Source organism: Centroberyx gerrardi, chromosome 5 (genome assembly GCF_048128805.1).
Source record: "Centroberyx gerrardi isolate f3 chromosome 5, fCenGer3.hap1.cur.20231027, whole genome shotgun sequence".
Classification (NCBI taxonomy): domain Eukaryota; kingdom Metazoa; phylum Chordata; class Actinopteri; order Beryciformes; family Berycidae; genus Centroberyx; species Centroberyx gerrardi.
The window spans coordinates 14,767,740-14,791,972 of NC_136001.1; the positions used below are offsets into that span (position 1 = coordinate 14,767,740).

The 24,233-nt window shown below is 42.6% G+C and overlaps 1 protein-coding gene across 1 annotated transcript; it reads right to left on the bottom strand.

The window, feature by feature from the left end:
* Positions 1 to 13,995: 13,995 nt before the first annotated feature.
* Positions 13,996 to 22,793, bottom strand: LOC139929712 (SH3 and cysteine-rich domain-containing protein 3-like). Its single transcript, XM_071922703.2, has 12 exons — positions 22,715 to 22,793; positions 22,192 to 22,270; positions 20,521 to 20,677; positions 20,297 to 20,394; positions 20,093 to 20,174; positions 19,291 to 19,388; positions 17,550 to 17,616; positions 17,305 to 17,354; positions 16,873 to 16,976; positions 16,709 to 16,760; positions 15,657 to 15,794; positions 13,996 to 14,226 (listed from the first exon to the last, which is right to left on the bottom strand). The coding sequence occupies exons 1-12, from the start codon at positions 22,729 to 22,731 to the stop codon at positions 14,128 to 14,130; spliced, it is 1,041 nt and encodes a 346-aa protein (XP_071778804.1). The 5' UTR covers positions 22,732 to 22,793; the 3' UTR covers positions 13,996 to 14,127.
* Between the last annotated feature and the right edge of the window lie 1,440 nt (positions 22,794 to 24,233).

The following is a 24,233-nucleotide window of genomic DNA, read 5'->3' on the forward strand; positions in this document are numbered from 1 at the left end:
TGCCTTGTTAACCCGAATTATTAAATGCATACACTTTGTTAAAACAATATCTGCTCTCCATTATTTAATTGTACAATCTGAACAAATATCCCACTGCAAGTTACTGCAAGACTACTTCCCTCAGGTTAGATTTGACAGTCCATCTTTCAAACTCTGTTTTTGTACAAACACAATATTCTCTAGTGGGTATTTGTTGATCACTGGCACCATTCTGTCATTCAACAACACCAATGATTTACCTAAACAAAGACTTGAAACAATACATTCAATACTCATCATTCTTTCTCTCTGTCAATCTTGTTCTTTCAAAGAACTGCCCCCACTGCCACTGCTTTCACTGATCCAAACCTCAGATATCCAAACTAGAAAGATGCTCAACAGGAGCAATGAATGCAGATATGAAGTAATGCAAAAAAATGTGAAAGGAATGAGGTTTGTGTTTTGAAAACATGCATAAGTGCAGAAACACCTAGCATGAGCAAGAGGTTTCTAAAATTGAGTGTTTATCATGATGACATTTCTGAACTGAATAAATCTTGTCTGCTTGACTGTACCTCTGTTTTCAAGCTGACCACTACTGGGGCAAACTTCTAGAAATAGGTTTTGGCCAGGAATTGCCCTTTTTCTCTCATTTTGCTAAGGTCCACGTTGAACTGCACATGTGTAAACTTCACTATAAGCACCTGTTGAAGTGAAAGCAACTGTTTCTTTTGTGGATTTTTTTTTTTTTTTTCATTTTAGTTTTTATGTGATTCAAATTGGTTGTGGAAGTGTTTTTGGAGCCACATTTCTTGAGAAGGTGAATTGATTCTACAACGTTGGTTTGTTTGATTTTATAGTTGAAGTTACTCTACCAAGGTGCATTGCGTTTGTTGGATGTTTAAAATGGTTGCTGGATGTAGGTTTTCATAATTATGTTGAAGTACTCTGTTGTAACTGAACTGAGGAATAAATTCACCATGGCCAGAGTTTTGGTAATAAAGTTAGGAGAGGCTAATGTTTGTATAGCTAAGCTAACGTTAACCACTTTGCAGGCCAAGCTGGAACAACAGAGTAATTTGAATTTCCACCTGAAAAGTTAAATACCTAATCTCACTGCAGACTATATGCGTAACTTTAGAGACTCAAAATGAAAAAAAAAAATTGGGATCATTTTTCCAAAAATATAGCAATTTCTTAGTCAGAAAAATGAGTCAAAATGAGACTGTCGGAATCATATATTCAGCTGGCCCATAGGATAATTTCAAGTAATTATGCACAGTACCTTGAATTGCCACAATGCCGAATGCAATTTAAGGACAATTAAATTGCAAATCAAGACTATAGGCCTATAGGGCATTTTACAATTTACCCAGATGCTGACATTTTTTTCATATTTTGAATAAGCGGTGCCTACAGATCACTGCCTTTCATTTGTCCCAACATTTCACTGGTTTGAAGGACTCCATGTTTTTCGGAATGGGGAGGTTCTACACCACTGTAGTTTTCCTGAACTTTTCTCAGGTGGGGAAAAACTGCTTACTTTCTATTGATTTCTCTTTTTTTATTTGCCTTTCCCATTCTGCAGACTCTTCACTTTTTCTGCCCATCTGTACATCCTGCATTTCCCCCCCAGTAGATAACGGCTATCTGCGCAATTATTTGTAGCGAAGTGACGATCAATAGAGCTAATATAAAATGGTTAAAGAACAAGCAGCTTGATATCCAAAAGGACATTAGCATAACTGGGTTTGAATGCAGGAGCCGCCAGGATGACTATTAAATGAGATGGGGGTTGGGGGGGGTGATGAGAGAAAGGGGAAATGTATTCTGAGTGTGTGGCTGGTAGCAGTGCCACCTCCACCGCCACCTGTCAACACACACTTGTATATCCACAAACACACACACACACACGTTACACAGAGAGAGAAAGAGAGAGAGACAGAGGAGGAAGAGGAAAAAAATAGCATGTGTCCTTACAGAAAATGTGTGCACGCACACACACACACACACACACACACACACACACACACATCAATCCAACCCTGCCGCCTCACTAACATTTACTCTACACTCTGAGCCACCAATGTGTGTCCAGCCCATCTGTTGAGAGGACAGCAAAATATCTCCATGCAAAACAACTGAGAGGAGAGGAGAGGAGAGGAGAGGAGAGGAGAGGAGCGAACGACAGTCATGTCCTGGACTGGTAACACTGACTGTCGAGAGAGCGTCAAAAATGCTAACAGAATGATGTACGAAAAATCACAGACAAACAGATGCAGAGGAACATGAACATATGCATACCTATACACACAGGTACATGATTATGCACACAGACGCACTGTATTGAAGCTCGCACACACACCAGAAACATATACATATGTGAATGGTACACAATGTGCACAAAAACATGGGCACACGCCACACACACACTCTGACACAGACAAACACACAAATTATGATTTAATATGTGCGCGAAAGCCACAGGTAACATCAGGCGCCAACATCATGACAGTGCACAGAGGCGTCAGTTGATGAAACATAGATGTACAATAAGAAACAAGTGAGAAAACAAATCTGAATCGTCATCGAACAAGGCTTTAAAGATTAAGAGAAAACAAATTTGTTAATAGTGGTATGCGTTTAAAACTAGGCTTGTACAGTGTTACTATCATAAATCCAACCTAGAGAAAACTGTAACTGACCACATGCGCAATTTGAGATTCCAAAGAAAGGATGGGTATTTTATGGGCCATTATTTTCGCAGATCATGCTCCAAAGTTTGTGTGTTTGTTTTCTCCAGTGTGTGAGTTTGTTTCTACTTTTGTAGCATGTGTGCTCCTTCAGAAAAAAATGTCAAAATAGAGTGCTGGATACATGGGAAATGTTTGTACAGCGAGTCTGAGAGACGGGGGGGTGGGGAGAGGCAGAGGGGGAGAGAGACAGAAATAGAGAGAGTTGTTTGTGAGTTTATTTTGAGCTCCATTACCCCTATTATAGATGAGTATCTGCTCTCCACCCTCTTCTAAACCCTGAGGATGCAGGTGGCCCAGTGAGAAAAACACCTATCAATCTCTCTCTGGCCATCTACTTATCTAGCTGCCCATTTATTCATCAGCTCATCTGATGACAATCCACCCATTCCATTCCACTATTCTTCCGCCTCTCCTCCATCTTTCAGATAATCAGTCCATCTACACATCCATCTGTGCACCCATCCAGCAATTCATCTACCTATCCACTTATCTCCCCATCATTCATCCATTTGTCTATCATCCATCCATCCGTCCATCCATACACCCTTGCTTCCATCAATCTCCAGCGGCACCATCGAGACTGCACCTCAGTTGTTTAAAGTGCTTCACATGAATACAAACAGGCTGGACGTTAGGCTTCCAACAGACATCAGAAAACCAGAGGAGCTTCTTAATCAATAGGCGGGGCGAGTTGTAATCACTCCTGTTACTCGATAGTGCTGAGAAAAACACAAAAATAAAGCAACAGGGGAAACAATTAAATGCATTGATGGAAAAGAATGTACAGTGATAGCGTTGATTAGCCGGAGAGTCTCTAGTCTCTGGAACTAATTACCAGTTCAGATATAAGCTGTAATTGAAATGGATTAGTGTTCAAGGAATATTCCCCTATCCCATGTACAGTAAGCCAGTGTTTTTCTAAAACCGGGTCCGGACCCACAATCAGTGTAGATTAAATTGAATCCTCAAAATATTTCAGAAACATTAGTGGTTTCAGCAGATGACGGTTTTGACGGACGGACATTTCATATTTTGTATGATGCCGCCATAGGCTCCCTAAGTCCCTGTAATGTATGGTAAGTCAATTAACATGTTGTTGGCTGGTTACATTTTGTTATATTAGTCTGCAGGAGCCTAGAGGTTAAAGGAGCAGGCTTGTGATTCGAAGTTCGCCCGTTAAAATCCCTGGACCAGCTGGGAAAATGTGTTTGGGTAAAATTAATGAATAACGCTTTTCCCTCCCTCAACAACTAGAGTCGAGATGCCTTTGAACCCCACACTGAACCCCCAACTGCTCGAGTCCAGCTGCCACCAGTAGAAGACTGTGGTTGTACTGGGCAGCTCCCAGGTGTGAAGGTGTGAACTGTATGAATGTGTAGCAGGGCATAGCTGAATAGAGCAAGTGTGCTCGGTCAATTTTCCTCAGATAAATTAAAAATAATTACTATCATAGTCTGCTAAAAGCAGCTTTGGTCTAAAGAAAAGATTTTTTTCTTAAATGGAGGTCCCTAGAGAAACAGGCAATGAACATTGATATTGAAAATACCAATTGTAAGTAAGCTGCAGCACTGTATGTTATTATGCTCACAGGAATAAAAACAGGAATAATTGACTTGAATATCTGACATTGTGAGGTTTGCTATTTGAGACAATTAATGAATTATTGAATTCTTATTGATTTGCCCTATTCTCTCAATGGAACTTCTGCGGTTGTCTGCAATGGCAAACCTCAATAGTAATATTATGGAGGGAGAACAGAGGGAACGAATGCAGAGGGAAGAGCTTAGCTGCGGATGTCATTCACTGAGACCCCTCCAGGCCAACCATTAGCAAGCAAGAGGCAATCATCATTTCATCAACGTTCGCCGCACGGTCTCTCTCCCTGTCTCTTTTATTCATTTCGCCTTTCTTTTTGTTTCGTTCTTCCTCCTCCATTTCTCATTTTCATGCTATTTCCATCACTCTCTCCCCTCTCTGTGGTCCTCCATCCTTCCCTCTCCCTTGGTTTACGGTGGTACCCGATACATCCATCCCTCCGCCTCTGTACACACTGATGAATGTTGATTCGAGTGAGGAATGTCATCCCAGTGCGAGAGAGAGAGAGTGTGTGTTGATGTATGTGTGCATGTATGTGGTGCCACCTCAGGGCGACCTGCTGCAGCCTGATGGCCGTGGAGAGGAGTAGAGGCGTCCAGCGGAGCCGCTGTTATGGGATAATGGAGGATGTATCACTCGTTCTTTCTCTCATTATAGGTCTCTCTCTGTCTCGCACACACACATAAACACTCACCTCTTACCAATCTCTTTCTTTTCACACAAATGTACACCACACACCTCTATCCCCTCTCTCTCCTCTCACACACCTTTTCCCCTGTATCTCTCTCTCTCCGTCCGCGAAGCTTCACTCACTACCTTATCGGCCTAAACCAGCTCTGACAGTGCTGGCCCCGCTCACACACACCTTGTCTCGGGGGCACACCACATTATGAAACAATTACTCCCTTAATTGACAGTTAATTAATCTAAAGTCAATTTGACCTTGCCAGCCTAACCTTGAGATTGAAAGCTGTGGTAGTCGTGACACGGAGCCAGAGAATGGGGTTGATGGTGGGATGGAGGGAGCAAGAGAAGGAGGGAGGGAAGGAGGGGAGCGACAGACTAATGTCTACTTATCTCTACACCGGCGGAGAAATCACTTGTGGTATCTTCTCGTCTGAGCAAAGACGGACTGCAGTGGTACGGGATATGTTTCTCTCCCCTTCTCTGTGTGTGTTTGTGGCTTGTTTGTGCGAGTGTGTGTGTGTGTGTGTGTGTGTATGCAACATTAGCCCTTATCACACAATGAGGTGATTGCCAGCTTATTTTGCTGAGTTCATCATTTAGGTGTTAATTACACCTCTCACCTGAAAACGCTGCAAAGCCTCACTTTTCGTTCTCACAGCTAACCATCTTGGCCGCGCACAGTGTGTGTGTGTGTGTGTGTGTGAGGTTCCAGAAGTCCTTACAGCTATGGTACAATTACCAGACAACTTGTGAGGGTGATTAAGTGGTCTAAGGCGCTTACCATGTAAACGCGCCGTCCTGGGTTTGAATCCGACCCAGGACCTTTGTCGCATGTCACCCCCCTCTCTCTCCCATTCTTTCCTGTCTCTCTCAACTTTGAACTGTCTAATAAAAGAAGCTTGTAAGGGTCAGGAGTTTAATTTATGATTACTATGGGTGCAAGGTTAAGGTTATGGTAAGTCATAAAGGCTACAGTTGGGGGTAAGGGAATGACTGTATCTAGATCTATATGTCTATAAATGTGTCTGTGTTATGTCGTGTTTTTTAATGCCCAAAATCAAATTGTCCTTCAGGGATTAATAAAGTTGTATTGTATTGTATTGTATTGTATAATTAGATGTCCTCACAAGTGTTGTACCAACTTGTGTGTGGCTGTGTGTGTGTGCTTATAAAACCAATCGTATTAGCATAATACTGTATTTGTCATAAAAATGTGCTCAGTGTCAGACAAACTAATGTCAAACAATTTCATAATCACAATGACAACAGCAATTGTTTAGACTGCTTACATCACACTTACACTTTACATTGTCATAGCTGTCAAATGAAAAGTTCAACTCTTTGCCTCGCAACAAACATCTCACTCAACACTCAACAATATCAGAGCCGACCTCGACACGAAGACCCCTATTTACATTTAGCCCCTTTTCTTCCCGAACGCCTCCGCGTTTTCTGTAACGAAATCTGCGGTGTGGCGGATAAATTTGTCTCCAGTTTGTGTTGCTTTGACAAGACAGAGCTCCGGCTTCATGGCCGACTGAATTCGTGTGATTAAAGAGACGACAAGCAAAACCATCTGCTTGTCACATCCATCTGTCATCGCCCAGCGTTCGCCATCAGCCGCACATCACTCAAAAACAACAGCAAGTCATGGAGAGAGGGCCCGTACGCCTCGACGCCTCGGAGAGACAGACAGAGACAGAGAGAGAGAGAGGGGGCAGCGGAAGAGAGCGGGAAGTGTAAGAATGAGAGGCAGAGGGTGTGAGTGGAAGTAGATGAGAGAGAGAGAGAGGGTGAGAAGAGAGAGCGCAGGGGTGAGAGAGGGAAAAGACAGCAAGGGAAGGAAGCGACATACAGAGAAAGAAGAACCCCGTCCTGTTTTGTGTTGAGCAGATGTGAGCCAGCCTGTTGATGTCGTCCTGTTGTGTCCAGAGGTTTTCAACTAGTTAACTTCCCTGCCAGCCTCCGCCGGCCTATGATCAAATCCCACCACAGCTTTCTTCCCTCGCCCTCTCCACTTCCCTACAGTGATATTACATAAAAAAAAATACTGAAGGTGAGCAGACTGCCCACTCTCCTTTTACAACGACAACAAAAAAAGATTGTCCTCTGGGGGGAAAAAAAAAGAAGCCACAGGACCGGCTATAAAATGATTCTGCTCTGTCAAGACTATACGAAATGAAGTCGGACAAAAACTCCAAAGCTGCTCCTTTTTTGTGCAGGAGGACAACGTCTTGTTTTTACAACGCATCTCTACTTGCTCTCTCTCCTTTCTCTTCCCCATGATTTCTCTGTTTCAGTCACTCTCTGCTCCTTCCCTCCCTCTCTCTCTCACTCCTTTCACCTCAACAATGTCCTCTCATCCTCAGATAAAAACACAGTCAGCAAAGGGGCCTTTGGGAGATTGTGGGAAAACCAGCCCTCATCTTTCATCTTCCCATCCTCAGCCCTCTTCTCCCTCTCCCTCTCCTTTCCCCTCCTCCTCCAGTCTTTTTCTCTCCCCCTCTCCTCCTCCTCCTCCTCCTCCTCCTCCTCCTCCTCCTCTCCTCTCTCTCTCTCTCAGCCACTCTCTCCCTTTCTCTCTCTCCCTCCCACCACCTATCTCCAGGATTATCGATTTAGCGTAGGCTGTGATTGAGTCTCACTGGGTGTAATGTGGGCCCTAAGGTGTCTTCTGAATGGAGAGCATCATGAGTTATGGACTAACTATAGTCACTCCTCCACAACACCTGATTCGCGGACGGACAGACGGACGGACACAACATCCACACACACACAAGCAAACAACAGCATATCCTCCATGTAAACCGACACGTGTGCACAGACACATACAAGAACACACGCAATGTGACAGTAACACACACACACACACACACACACACGCCACAGAGATCTGATCATCAATGTAGACATGGTAACTTCAGCTCGATGGAACTATAGCTCAAGGGCCTCGTCTAACCTCTTGTGCTGTTGCTAGGGCCGTAATTTGCATTCTGGGAGATTTCGTCCACTGGTGACCTCTGACATTCATGTTTTTTCATTTTCATTCCATTAGAGGTAAATGTAGAAAAGTTTAGAAAGTATAGATTGCCAGACTTCTTTTAAGTTAGGCATGAAAGTGTCCAAATTAAATATTGACGATGCATATTATAAAAACCACAAGCAGTTCTGGGAGCAGATGAGGTGGCTAAATTTGGACGAGGAAAACGCTGAACAAATCGGTCGGCACAGAGAAGACTCGGGGTGTAACTTTTCAATAAAGTAGAGAACGCGAGTCCTCCGAAGGAATAATATGTTATGGACTATGGCTTCCTCTCAGAGTGAGGCTCACCCTAGTCTTGAAACCCTGCTGCCCTGTACAGTGTGACCGACAGCTGCTCAAGCAAATTCAACAGCATGCTCCTGAATTAGCAGAAAGATTTTATTTCAGGGGGTTAGGTTAACTAACTTCTTCAAATCAGTTACACATAATGTGCCGTACTAGCAGGCATTACCACATACATTATTTATAATACTTAGGGAGCCGGGATTAGATCGATATAATTGCTTAAAAGGTGCATACGTTAAAATGAGCTATGCATTTATGTTTGCATAAGCCTGCTGTCTAGATGCAGCTTTGCGGCTGATGTTCCAAATGTATGTTCGCTTTTATCCATGTTTTAGCACCCCCCCCTCTCCCCAAGCCGTCCCACCTGCCCCAAAAGCAAGACGCTCATTGTAATTCGTGAATCCTATTAGGAGTGGCCCCAGAGTCGGCCTCTGCTTAGCAAATAAATAATGGTAATGATGATGATCCCTCATCTTGTCACCGGGGCTCTCCCCCGGGGGCCTCGCAGTGCAGGTGGAGGGAGCTTCTCCTGGCCTAATTGGTTCCAACCCTGCAGTCTTCTCTCCAGCCTTCTCTCCCTCGTTCTCTCTTAGGCTCGATCTCTCTCTCTGGGCCTCGGGACTGACTCGGTAAACTTGTCTTTCACGTTGCGTGTGTCATCAACATCTTTAATTTATTCTTGCGCAAGCACAAAAACACACATGTGCGCCAGCATTTTCTTTCTCTCTCTCTCTCTCCTTATACAGACGGATGGACAGACGTGCCAAAACACGTGCACACACACCGACATGGACTGCGGTAAAAGGCTACCAGTGTCTTGCCACTGTCTTCCCCTACCAGCCTGATGTCCTGAAATTTCAGGAAATGAACACGATGTCTTAAAATGCAAGTACACTGCACGTAAAGTGAGAAAAATAAATGTTCCCGCCCCAAAAGGATTATGTGGAGAAGGTACGACTCGAATCAGCAGTAGAAAGTAATGGTGTTGTGGTCGGGGTAGTAGATGGGCGTAAACATTTGCCTTCAACTCTGACGACCCGGGTTCGATTTCCAGTTCATACCAACATTCTACTGTGAGTGAAGATTTCATTTTTAACTAACCCTAATCGTATTTTTCTTATTTAACCATGACCAAAGCCTTTCCCTAACCTTAACCAAATTGTTTTAGTCACCTGAACCTAACCGTAACCTTAACCCAAACCTTACAGTTGTTTTAGTTGCCTAACCTTAACCGTTAGCTAACCTTTTCAGGTGAGGAACAGGTGAAAACAGCATGTCCAATTCATGCTATTGTCACATAATCCAATTTGTGATTGAGGAACATAATCTTCACATAATTTGTGTCCATGACACCTAGTTTCAGACTTTGTGGATATTTCACAAAATTTTATGGAGGTCAAGTTGTCCCCTATAATATGTTTTTGGTGGCCTGTGCAAAAAACACCTTAAGTTGCTCTGTGATGCCAGACAAGAATCTGTTTCCATCTTTCTATCCATCCATCTATCTGTCTGTCTAGTCAATGACTCCTAACCCTGCCCTAGGCCAAGCATATCTCCACCCATCTCCGTACCCCATTACATTTCCACTTAAAAAAGACACCGTTTTGTAACTCACGAGATTGGAAAATCATTTTGAAAGTATGAGTAATGGAGATTAATAATCATACAAATCAGATTAGATAATTGAATTTTGGCGCCTCAATGAAAAATGGAAGGAAATAAAAGGGGTGTTATTCTGCAACAGTTATTAAAAGAATCATGTCAGGGCTTTAATCTAACGCTTCAGAGGTTCAGTCAGGAAAATATGGGATTTGATGCACACACATGCTATCACACACTCACTCACACATGCACACACACACATATGCATACAACACGTCACAAAAAACAGATCGAACAAAAAAAAAAAAAAAACCTCTAAAAATAAAGCCAGTCCCCAAGCCTTGTGAAAAGCCTAAATGTTGTTTTGCAGCTTTGAGGGCTGGGAGAAGAAGCAGCATTAGCATCGGTCCGTGGAAGATACTTTCTGAAACATTGCTCTAAAAATCAATACCTTCTCTGCCAGACAAAGAGGAACTCTAATATAGTTTTATGTTATTATTTTTCCTCACACATTGCTACATTTCTCAGAGGCTGGTGGAGGGAAGATGGATTTTCTCTTCGACTGGATGCTAAATGCGATTCTGAATGCGGTGGGTCAATGAGATGATGCAGAGGCTGCACTCTTAGGATGCGTCATGTTCTGTACATCCATGGGTGGAGTTTGACACCTCGCAGAGTTACTTTTCAACACAACAGCGGCAAATGCTGCTCTCACAAGTGTTGCAGACATACATGTCTCACATGAATGTACCAAGACGTGTGAGAAGTAACAAGCTCAGTCCATTCAGGATCATATCCGGTATGAAAAAGGTTATTTTCAACTTTACATTGTATTTAGATCATTGCATTTAGAATGGGCTTACTGATATTATTTGATAGTGACCTATGACAGCCTTTTGAATGCAAGTGTAAATTTGATGTCTGCATTGCATTGTACCTAATGGTCAGGAAATTACTTAAATACTATAGAATTATGGGGGTTATTATGATTATTAGAAAGCTCATGAATTATTCCAGCAGCTGTACACAGTTTTTAAAGACCATGTGATCATTAGCATTAAAAATGAAAATAAATTCTTCACTCCAACTCGACTGGTATGCAGGCTGGTATCCATGGGCTCGAGCCTGCATAGAGTCGATGGTTCTTGCTTATAGACTGGACATCGGCCTCAGTACTGATTCAAACAGCATACACACTCTGCCCTTGTGCTGAGAATTATACTTTGGGTAATATCAGGTGCAACAGGGACCTCTGCTGGTCGAACTCCACATCACAGCCACCGTTACCTCTGTGTCTCAAAACAACACACGGCACGCAATTATCCAGGTGCAAAAAAGATGGACATGTCATACTGTTCCACAGCGCTCAGCAGCTAAATATCAAACATTTGGATGCTCCTCAAAGATTTTAGAGGATGTTTGGAAATGCTGGATGCATGTTGGGGATTGGATTTAGTTAAAAGTAGTCGAAAACGTTAACGCATTTTCTGTCCAAATGAACACAAAGGAATCCTCTTTGTTTGTTGCCTGACTGTCAATCCACTGCAGTATCGCTGGATGGAAGTCCTGCACAAATGCAGAAGACTGATGTGAAAATCCTTTTTGAAGCACCCAGGTATTGAAAGTTTGGCCAGGACTCCCAAGTTTGGCTCTTGATGTGGAGTCCCCGACAAAAATTGAATTCCCTTGAATTGCACGTATTCTGTGCCACAGCATCATGCTGACCCTCCTCTTTGCCCTTGCCCTCTCAGCAATGCACTCACATATATACAGGAACACACACAGAGAAAATCATCCACCCACACACATCCACACACACATTTCGGCAACCCTCCACCACCCTGCCTGTCTAGAGTGGCAGGGTCAGGGGGTCGGGGATGACAACATGGCAGCTGTGATATCCCTCTCAGCCCGGTCCCGTGGTCGGCAGTGGCATGAAGCAGAGGCTGTTTCCTGGGAGGAAGTGACCCGTGTCTGAAGGGGTGGTCTGTTGTCCAATCAGGGGACCGCTGAAGCCTAGCGGCGCTACCTGCTCAGGCCACCCTGTTTCTTTCCTCTGACAGACAACAGAGAAGGAAGGAGGCGTGACGCAACTCATCATCTGGATATGGACGTGGTTGTGAGTGTGTGTGAGGGAGAGGGAGAGGGAAACAGAGAGAGAGAGAGAGAGAGAGAGAGAGAGAGAGAGAGAGAGAATTAGGGAAATCAATATGGAAAAACAAACAGTGAAAGAGAAAGAGCAAAAGTACAAGAAAGAAAGAGGGCATTTATTAGTAACAACAATCAGAAAGCAACGGACAGGAGAATGCCTGGAGATGAAAAGATGGAGGGGTAAAAAAAAAAAAAAAAGAAAAACATACGGAAAATGAAGCTAAAATGAACCTGTGCCTGTCTGTCTAGGTGTCGTGTTTGTCGGGCCGGTGATTACCACTGGAATGTCTCTCGGGACGTACAGATGCCATTCCCTGCATTCCTGTTCTCTGAGCCATCCCTTTACATAGCAAACCGTCCCCACACAGTCTCCTTTCGCTAATTACACTGCGCTTGGAGCAGCTAGCAAGTGACCAAGAATGGCTCTACATCCTTTTGAACTATTGGAAATGCCTCTCTCTCTCATGTCTGAGGAAATTAACGCATTCTTCCCTTTACCATGAATGACCTCTTGCCTCCAACAACCAATTGATCACAATTCCTGCAGAGGAAATATGAACAAATCCTACAGGTTTCCACAAGTTCTTCTGTTTCTTTCTGTTTCCTTGACACTCACAGATTCTCTCTCACACACATTCATACACAGCCACACACACACACACACACACACACACACACACACACACACACACACACAAGAATTACAGTGTCTTAGCTAAAGCAGCATGTATAATGCAAAACACTCCTACAATGCTCATCAAAGACAGGCACGTGTCCCAATACTGTATCATGATGCCAACTGATGGAAAGAGGCACATGTGTCCTAACAGGCATACTGTAATAAGATAATTATATTTCTAACTTTGGAAAGATATGAGAGGCTTAATAGTCGCTGGGTGTGGTACATTTGTGCTGCAAGAGCATTATTGCCAAGGTGTTTTGTTCACATTTGACAAGGACAGTGGGAAGGTAAACTGTTGCTCTCCTTTTCCCCAAAGTCCACAGTTAAAAAGGGAGCTGCATGTCAAAATTTGTGCTGACAAGAGAAGTTGCCAGCCTCCCTCAAATAGCTCCCTGACTCCAGCTAATGTAGTTTTACAGCATGCTAACTAAACAGGCAGATGAGACACATAGGACTTCAACTTTAAAGGGCAAATAGAAATCAATGACATATAATCCTTGTTTGTGCAGTGAATTTCAGGAAAAGGAAGTTTCAGAAGAGTAATAATGCCTTTTTTTGCCTTTTGAATGCCAAGTATTCTCATTGGTAAACACAGCAGCCCAGAAATAGTATCACATTTGATGGAAAGGCCATTCCAGCCACTGAGGTGCTCACTGTCAGAGAGAGAAGGAAAAAGAGGCCCAGAGACACTGAAATCCCCTTATTAATTCTCTCATAACTGCATGTTCAATTCAAAACCCATATGGAAACAGTTACTATTGCACTTATTTAGAGATATACCTGTGAAGACTAACTTCAAAACTAAGGTTCCATTTATGCAGTCCTGCTATAATAATACTGTAGAGTAACTTAAATTATCTATAGTGGGCCTATATCAGAGATACGTAATGTGTTCAATGCTAGGCCTTGATGAAGCTAACGTGTGTACAGTCTTGGTATTGATATCAGATAAACACTTGCATGAACACACATAATTGTATGAAGACAAGAAGAAAAATCAGCATAACATTCCAGACAAAGTATATTGAAACAACTGCCTTTAACTTTCCTATCATGTGTCAATTTACAGTGACTTTTTGCTTACAGATATTGATATTTTTATTTGCCTGTTATTTATCTGTCTGCATACTGAGTGAGCTCAACACAATATATGTAGCACATAGGTAAAGATGTGCAAAGTGGACAGATAAACAATGAAAATACCAATATCTGCAGATTAAAATTCAAGTATGAGATGTTACTGCACAACGAGGGATGTTCAGGTCGTGATGGGCGGATCAGAAGAAAGTGTGCCAGCTGTGTGTTAAAACTGAGCGGCGAGCCTGCTGGCGGCCTGGCGTTCCTCCTCAGATCTCCTGCAGCAGGTTGGAGGGGAAGAAGCCGAGCTTCCGTCCTGTACTGACCTTCAGGTAGCCGTTCACCTCCTCGCCCTTCTTCACCACGATCTGAGGAGACACAACAAACTCAGGCTGGGAGAGAAGGGTTAGGCTGTGTGTGTGCGTGTGTGTGTGTGTGTGTGTGTGTGCACAAGTGTGAGTGAGCGTGTCAGTTTGTGTGTGCATGTGTGTGTATAGTTTTGTGTATGTGCACCCAAGTGTGTGTGTGTGTGTGTGTGTGTGTTTGTGTCTGTATATTTAATTCTGTCTGTGTGTATATGAGTGTGTGTATCTGTATCTGAGCGTGTATAGGTGCACATGTGTGTATTTCTTTGTATATGTGTGTGCATTTTGTGTGTGTGTGTGTGTGTGTGTGTGTACCTGTGTGTACATGAGTGTGTGTATCTGTGTGTGTTGTGTGTATGTACATGGGAGTGTGTTTATGTGTGCATGTGTGAGTGTGTATTTGTGTGTATTTCTTAATGTGTGTGTGTTTGTATGTATATTTCTTTTTGCATGTGTCTGTGTGCCCAAGAGTGCGTGTATGTGTGTACCAGCATATACACGTGTGGGTGTATTTCTTGATGCTTGTGTGCATGCGAGTGTGTGTCTTTGTGTCTGTGTGCGCCCAGTGTATGTCTGTTTGTGTGTGTGTGTGTGTGAGAGAGATTGCACATTGCACAAGTTTACTGCGGTTACCAGAAAAAGATTTGTAAGGATATTTTTTCCAATGTAATTTATGGTCAGAGGTTAATGTTAGCGTTAGGGTGAAGTTAGGGCGAGGGTTATATTTAGGCTTAGGTACAGGCATGCAGTTGTGAGAGTTAACATTAGGTTTGGAGGTGAGGGACTGAATGTAAATCAGTGGAACATCCTCAAGTATAGTAACTGCAACATTTGTGTGTCCTTGTCAACATGATGCATGCTTATGTATGTATAAATATGTATTATATGTGTGTGTGCCTCTGTGTCCATGCACATGATGATGGCATCTACATATACAGTACATGTATAGTTTCCCCATGTTTAATTCAGTGATATTGAATTCACCACGTGTTGGTTGTCTTTAACCTGTACACACTCCACTGGATCAATGTCTCTTAATTATGTGTATGAACAATAGACTTAACTGGAATTTACAAGTATGTGGAAGCCTGCTGTTTAACTAAGGCTTGCTTTAACTAAGATACCATGCAATCTGGATGTGTGTGTGTCTTCTTTGAGGATATGTGTCTGTCTTTGTATTTCCATACTTATGAGGACCACATGTCCACACAGGGATAGAAAGATGTGGACACTACAGTCCTTCAAAGTGAGGACATTTTGCCGGTCCTCACTTCTTTAAGATTTTAGAGTTAGGGCATGGTTTTAAGGTTAAGATTAGAATTAGGGTTAGTTTTAGGGTTAAGGCTAGGGTTAGGGGGAATGAATCTAGTCAATTATGTTCTTCACATGTATAGTATATGTATGTGTGTCTGCATGTGTGTGTGTGTGTTAACCTGGTCTTTCTTCAGAGTGATCTGGCCCATCTCTCTGTTGCCCACAAAGGAGCGTGTCACCTTGTAGACTCTCTCTCCTGCTCGCACTCGGATGATGTAGTTGGCGGGGAGGAAGCCTGTCCTGTCTCCTATCTTCCCCTGGTGGAGCACAAGCTTCAACAGTGAGGTGCTGTAATCTCAGTGTGTCAACAAGATTCTTAATTAATTGATAGTCCACTGCCTAATTGTGTAGCCTATTTAATATACAAATCTGCAAAGGTGTATATTAAGTTCTCCCATGTAATTGTCCCCCTGCAAATACATGCAGTCATGCTAATTGACATTAGAAGCTACACTGGGAAACTGGGCAGCAGATTCAGCCATCGTTGATAATAATCCATCTTTTTCTGGATGTAGCGCTCGCTCGTTGCTCTTTAGGACAAGTTTTGTATTTCGCTCGTAACTTTCGATTTGTCGCTTCTTGCACGCCAAGAAGATTTCCCGCCAGTAACCATACCTTACACCTGATTTTCATTTGTGCAAATAGGGCGAATCTACAGGGTCTTAACTGGGGAGTTTTAATGATTTAAACAAAAAAAAGAATGAATTACAAAACACTAACAACTGAATAGATAACTAATTGATTAAGACGAAGCAGCCCTATAGTAACCATTCATTGTGTAGAGTAATGGCTCGGAAATGTTTTCAGTCCAGGACCAAATTACTAATTTATCCTGTTGACCTGGAACCCAGTCCTGTTAAAAGGGATTACTATGAACTAGAAGGCACTAAGTAGAGCACAAACCTCCACCAACACTGAACAATTCACCAACTTGCAAAGCTGTAGCCTCTGTAAAAAATGATAACCGTCTAATGGCAGAAATCCCAGATCTGAATCATCACCAAAATTGAATCAACTGATCACTGGGCCAAGGGCTATCTGTCCACCAAATCTGTGTGTAACAGACAAACAAGAGTGAGAATGTAACCTCCCTCCAACTTAGCTGGCAGAGGTAATGAATACAGTGACATATGCTGCCTGAATAGTATGAGAAATCAAAACTAGGACTCACCCTCCACCATTCCTCATTGGAGTCGTCTATCACTGTGATGCGGTCCCCAGCACTTAGAAACAAGTAGGATACGGGTATGTCAATGAGAGCAGAAATATTGAGATACTGAAAAAGCAAGAGAGAGAGAGAGGGGTGTGGAGAAGGTGTAGAGCCACAGTGCTTACTGCAGGTCCAGGTCATCTTTCTCTATAGCCTTGAAGCGGTAGAGAGCCAAGTAGTAGTGAGACTGGCTGAACACACCGATCTTCCCTGGCTGGGGCTTCTTACTCTACAGAAACACACAGAGACACTGTCTTTACCACCATCATCATCATCTTTCATAGCTGTCTTTGATAATCCTATCACCACCACCACTACAGCCATCCACTATCTCCACTGTTGTTAGCCCATCACACTCGTCACTGTTGCTGTCATCATCATCGCTGTCAGCATTGTCACTGGCATCATTCTCATAATTCTCACTGTAATTAAAATCATCATAACTCTCATTGTCATTAAAATCATCATTATCATGACTCTCATTGTAATTAAAATAATCATTGTCACGGTCATCATCATCATCCTTAATTGCCATCTTCATCTCCACAATCTCTGACCTTTTCATCAGCCGGAGCTTTGTCTCCCTTCTTGTCTCCCTCTGTGTTTGCTAGTACACAACACAACAAAAAGTACGACAAGCAAACAAAGAAAAACATTATTAATTTGCCATGTGGAGAAAACTGAAACCCAACATATTTTCCAGTCACTAGAATGCTGACTATTTAGCACAGATTTTCTGCGGTGGAAAATCCAGATATGGAGACAAAAACTCTGAAACAAAGTGGTTAACATCTCAGCTCACCTCCTTCACCTCCTCCCTCCTCCTGTTTGGGCTGAGACTCATCTTCTTCCATCATCATCATCATCATCTGGACCGTTCAGGAATTTGCAGTTAATGAACAATCCATTGCCACATGTAATAATATAATAATATCATAGTAATAATAGTAATAAACTTTATATAGCACTTAGTATAGCACGTTTTAAGACAGAGTTTACAAAGTGCTTTAACAATCAAATAAAAGCAAACACCATACTCATGAAATAAATCTAAACAAGTAAAAACAAGAAGGCAACACAAGACAAACAGATTAAAATAGAGGGTAAAAACAATATAGTAAAAGAACAGGATAACAGACAAAATAAAAGCAAGAAATGATTTACAAATGAGATACTGAGTCTACGAGCCTACTGAGAGGCCCTGATGGCAAAACCCGGTCTCCTTTAGTATTAAAGTATAAGTTTGGCGATTTTGGACCTATATATAATTTGTCTCTTGCATACCTGCAGTACTTGGACCTGCAGACAATATCGTCTCCTGAGTCAACTGTCAGGTGAAACAGCGAGCTCTGTTGCTAGGCCTCCTGCTGCTAACAATGAGTCTAAACGGGGTTTGTCAAAATATCTCCAAAAAAGCCGTTTGTAGGCTCCACAGGGGAGTTGAGAGTAAACATGACACAATTCAGCCATTAGTCACACTTTCACTAATCAGGAAATCATTGAACTATTTTTCTCTGCTGCAGCGCAGACTGCTGTGGGGTGAAACTGCGTTACTGGTGGTGTGATCTGGTTTTGCAGGCAGTCAGGTCAGATTGTAAACAGTAGAGTTTGGTAGAAGACTATCCACTGACTGAAAATGGTGCGGTGCTGCTGCTTTCCGGGCTGTCAATATAAATACGTCGGTTGATCGGCATATCGTTTTCACAGACTGGCTTTTTTGGAGATATTTTGACAAACCCCGTTTGGACTCATTGTTAGCAGCAGGAGTCCTAACAACAAAGTTCACCGTTTCACTCGACAGCTGACTCTGGAGTCAATATTGTATGTGGGCCCACGTACTACAGGTATGTAAGAGACCAATTATATATAGGTCCAAAATCGCCGAACTTATCCTTTAAGCCTCGACTTTAGAACAGCCAAAGGCCCTTGCCTGAAAATCTGAGGCTGCACACTGGCTCATAGGTAGGGCTGGGTATCATTTAAAAAATTACGATACCAGTACCAATACCAGTACCCTTAAAGTGATACCGATACCAATAGAGTACTTCATTCGATACCTTTTTTTTACGTTTTGGTGGCATCTCGGCACGCTGAACTGCCAACTCTGTCACACACACCGCACTCGACTTCACCACCACAGACTGTATGGGTTGTAGCTGCTGTGGTAGTGGGCCAATCACACGTCGCATTAAATCGCAGAACGCTTTTGGTGATTGGCTGCGAGCAAAACCATACAAATAGTCATTTTTTTCTAGATCTGTGTACAAAAAGTATCGAATGCAGGTATCGCTTGACTGGAGAAGTTTCGATACTACTTGGTACTGGGTTATTTCAGTCGATACCTTAAAGGTATCGAGTACCGATACCCAGCCCTACTCATAGGGGGGAGGGAGTTAAAAGGTCTGCTATAGAGCCTAGGGCAGGACCTAACCATGCTTTAAAACATTCAATTATTCCACGGTGTGCACATTTTAAGTGGCTCTGTATTGGAGCATCATTTAAAAGTCTATTAATATTGGTGCTCTGAAAGCATTCACACTCACGTTCTTCTTGTCTTCTGATCCTTTCTTGCGCTCCTTGTTGGCCATGATCACACCGATGCGCAGCGTCTCAAACACAGGGTCAGTGCGGTTTGACTGCGCTGCCAATAAAAGGTCATCAATAAACAACCAGAGATCACACTGAGTCAAATGCAGTTAAGTGAAATGTTTCCATCAATACATTTGAGCTTTGCTAACCAGAAGTATTTTTTTAGGATTTGAGTTGAGTTTACAACTTAAGTGAAAAACTCAAAATGAAAATGTATCTATTATTCCTATAATCTTGGAAGGCTCATTTTAGATTTGATTTCATGAACAGCTCAAGACTGGAACAAGACAGCCAAGCCGCTCATCTGTAATGGCATCAAGCAACACTTCCAATACCTGCTCCATTACCAATGAAAAGCATACCAACTGTCCAGAGATGGATTTTTTAGGGACCATTCTCTGGTTCAGAGCTGTTAGCCCAACTATGAATTATAGTTTATCCCAAGTCATCCTTTCAATACATTGTCAGTGGAGCAGCGACAGATAAGAGCTAATAGTCTTCTGGAAATCCTTCTGGGAGAAAGTTAGTCATGTTCACAATGATTGACTGGAGAGAAAATGTGGACCAGAGAGTTCATACGAACACTCAAACAAATAAAACATTGAATTGAGTGAGCATCTCATACACTGCCAGTAGCCTAGCTCCAGAAAATGTAGTCCTCTAGAAATTCATCATAGGAATAAATGACTCATTTGGTTTTAGGGTGAATTTTCTCTTTACGCAGCATGTAGGACAATGTGTGGAAGTTGGACTCACAAAAGGGCAGCAGCTGTGAGACTGTGGCATTCTGCTGACTGCTGTAGAGAGGAGAGCTGTAGGCCCTTCTGAAACCTGGAGGCTGTAGGAGAGAAGAAAACAAGAGAGGAGAGGAGAGGACAGGACACTTCAGACAAAAGATATGCTCTGCAGTGTAGTATTGAATTAAAGCTCAAGCACTGTGGAATATGGAAGGAAGCTTACAATTTTGCCAAAACATCTTTGGAACTCCACATAGGACTGACACTGGTGGTGGATGTTGGTTTTGCAGTTCTTACATCGCAATGCAAACTTATTGTTGACTGAAGAGAGAATGAGCAAAATGTAAGAAAAATTACATCATGAAACCACATTATAAAGAGTACAGCACACTGAAGTGCACTTTTTTTATCGTGCAGGACAGAGAACAGGAGACAAGAAGGACCTACGGACTATCATGCGTGCGCAGACGTCACAAAACTTTGGTTTCTTGCAGTAGTGGTCCTTGAACTTGTGAGGTTTGTCGTTGACTGGTTTTATTGGTTCTGAAGGAGGCGGATCCTCTTTCTCCTCCTCTTCTACCTCCTCATCATAGATGAAATATACCTGGATATGGATGTAGGGATGGGAATGCATGTTCAAAATCAATATAGAGGATAACAATGAGTTGTGTCTCCTGTCAGAAGACAAAACACAAGCAGGCTTAAGTTGAGTAAGAGGTTTGACTTCAATACTGGTCTTAGATCGGAGGTTCTGGTTGTTAAAATCAAAACTTTTTAATTGGGTGTGGTAATAGAGAGGTACCAACAAAACTGTAAGATATTACGAAGCCATGGTACTATATAGTAGGAGTCAAGCAAGCTAAGCCTAAGCCTAAACCAGCCAACTAAATTTACCTAAAGGATTCAGTCTCAGGACTGATAGCAGCTCCAGTGGATTGTTCTCTTCTGCTTGCTCTTCATTTAACCAAAACAGTCCCAGTATCCCTGTACTGTACCTCCCACTGCATGCCAGATTTTCTATTAGAAAGCTTCTATTAATACTGAATCACCCTGGGGTGTGAGTCATATGGAGTCTGCCTGTCTGGTCTGTGTCGAGGGCTGCAGTGAACACGGTATGAGCCAGATCCACGCATAATGTGTTAAAACTGATGAATGGAGCGACTATGTCATTATTGAAATAAGCTTTTTTTTTGGGACGTTTTCATCTCCCCTAACATTCATAGAAACTGTCCAAATTTGAGAAAGTGGTTATGCATGCTACTGCTAGATTTTTGGACATACAATCACACACACACACACACATACACACACACACAGAACCACAGGTGGGGTAGATTGAAAGGGCTTAGATCTTAAAATAGCCTTCAACAGGGACCGTCAGAATTCCCCGCTGCACGTAATAAAGAGTCTGACATTGCTCCTCCTAAATATACTACAGTCCAGTCAAACAGAGCCATAGCGTTCATGTACACACACACACACACACACACACACACACACACACACACAGAAAGAGAGAGGCCTGACAGACTGAACTGGCTCCAAGCTCTCCATCACTGGCAGGATTAGAAGGCAGGCAGGCCGGTGATTTACACTACAATAGCTGACTAATACCAGGGACAGTTCACACATTACAGGACCATCACTCTGCAACTCCGTTTAGCTGTCAGTATTCCAAAGCAAAACCGCTATGACGCCTCAATATGGCCGTCAGCTTAGAATTAACTCATTCATGCTCACTTATACTCAGCAATCCTCCACAAATCAAGAAACATCAATAACAGGCAATGACATGTCTATCAAGTATTTCAAAGGACTGCTAATGAAGAGTGAAGCTTAAGACAGATCAATATGTGTTAAATGATTGGATTTATATTACCAGGGTGTGAGACAGTGTCTAATTCATTGATTCTTCGTCAATACAACCCCTGATACCTCTAAAAATACCTTAAAGTAGCCTCTGACTTTGATCACAAATAGAGATTATCATTCCTATTGCCAGGTGACACATTTTCAGAGCTACCTGGCATTGGGAAGTCAGTTGTCTGGCTATCTGGCTAATAAATAGCCCCTGGATGTATGCATAGCGTGCTAAGAGGTGGATACTGGATCTCTCACCGTGTTGTCCTCCTCTTTCACCACGTTATCAGGGAGAGGTGGGTTGTCGTGAATATCCACCGAGTCCTTGTCATCCAATCTGTCATCGAGCAGCAAAGGTCAAATGTTGATACAGAAGACAAATTGTGACTAATATTTCCTCATGCTCAGCTAGGCCTATCAGTGCTTTCCTTGCCCATTACGCTCATAGGTGGACCACCTGGGTTCCTTTTTTTCTGGCCTCCTATGTATTATGAAATGTAAACTTTATTGTGTATATTTTTCATACAAGGCCCTTAAATGATTTCCAGCAGTGCTTTGTTTGTTCCTAAAGGTTATTTTGGGGTCTTCAGAGATTCTTCAACCCCCTAACCCCATGGAAATCCCCCTCCCACACAGGCAGCCTTACCCGCCTAGGCCCGTCTAAAAGTCAGGGAAAACTCATAGACATTTATGGGGACAATCCACGCAAGTTAAGTGACTTGTCAAGAGGATTTAACAAATTTCCTGCTCCCTTCTTCAGTAAAAAAAAGACTGGACTCACGAATCATAATGAGCCATGGTGTTGCACTGTCAGTCAGGGTTTAGTTCCTCCAGGTAGTTGGGCTTTGGGCCAGTAGAGGGCACTGTGAACAAAAAGCACACCGGCATCACTGCTGTCACTGCCACATGCCATACTGGGATTTCCCATAAAGTGTGCAACTAAATCCATATAAGTGTCTGATGGTAAAGCAAAACTTTTTGGCATCCAGTCACAATCAATAATCAACCAATTCTGTTTGATATATCAGATTTGTCCACAAATTGACAGGTAAGCATGACTACACACCTATTCACCATAATAGCATTACATTATCAGTGTAGTGTGACAATAAGGTGCGGTTAATTTCAAGATGCAGCCAACAGTGCGGCCTATTCTGGGGAAGCAACTTGATCTCGGCAAAGTTAAAACAGGAACAGTCACAACCTGGCAAAAGATACGGCTGAAGCATCTACAGAGGGTATCCCCCTTCTCATCTCATGTTGCTCTACATGCAAAAATACATCTTCAGTACATGCACAGGAAAACATTCAACAATCTACCACTAAACTAGTACCTAGGAGGTATTAGTAAGCAGTTAAGAATGATGAGAGCAAGTTGGTCAGATCATTATTTTGGATGAGTACCCATGCATGCCTAATATCAACCAACCGTGAAGCTTGAATGCAGGTCTTCACTGAGTGAGGGGGTTTTCACACACTGTGCCGTCAGGAGGGATCCTCTACAGCTCAGTGCCACAAGGAACTTCATAGGACTCTTTCCAGCTTTTTCTGCCACCCCCTTTGTTTGGTCCTTTACATGGTCAACTTTCCAAATGAGGCTTCAACAGGTGGGAGATTGGGATGAGTAATGCCAGCAGTCCAGCCCAGCCCAGCCTCTGTATGTATATGTGGGTGTGTGTGTGTATGTGTGTGTGTCCATGTGACTGCTTGGGACAGCTGAGCACTTTAAAAGCTGACAAGCCCCCCGGCTGAGTGGTAAAAACGAGAGGGCCCTGTTTCAGGTTCCTCACTCAGTAATGAGAGTTATAAGTTACTTATCATATTAACACACTCACAGACTACTTGTGGACTTAACTTTTGACAATTGCCTGTTTTATGATTTTACTAAATGAACCGCCAGAGGACACCAAATAAACTTGTACTAATGAGATGCAGTGGAGGAATGGAAAGCTCCCGAAACACAAGTAAACAAGAGAATCCCTTTCAACCAAACAAAAATAGCTTGGTGAGAGTTAAATCAACCTAATCTAAATCACAAAATGTTCCTTTAAGATTACAACTGAAATGTGGCATCCAGATTGACTCACACACACTTTGTTTGCTCGGTGTATCAGTAAATCTGATGCAATAGTTCCATCCAGTGACCGTAAGTTAGAGCGCTGACTGTCAAATCATACAGCCAAGGACATTTTGACTCAAGCCCCACAAAATAATACTGAGGAGTCTCGTGTCAGACGGTAAACTGGCCTGACAAATTAAATCAACACTTGTAAAAGTTTCAGTGTTGCGCCATAAACATC

What these genes read in the sequence shown, in the direction of transcription:
- LOC139929712 (XM_071922703.2), bottom strand. An exon ending in TGAAAGAGGAGGACAACACG is followed by an intron (nt 20,678 to 22,191) that starts GTGAGAGATCCA and finishes ATCCATATCCAG; the next exon opens with GTATATTTCATCTATGATGA. An exon ending in TCACTCTGAAGAAAGACCAG is followed by an intron (nt 14,227 to 15,656) that starts GTTAACACACAC and finishes GTGTCTCCTCAG; the next exon opens with ATCGTGGTGAAGAAGGGCGA.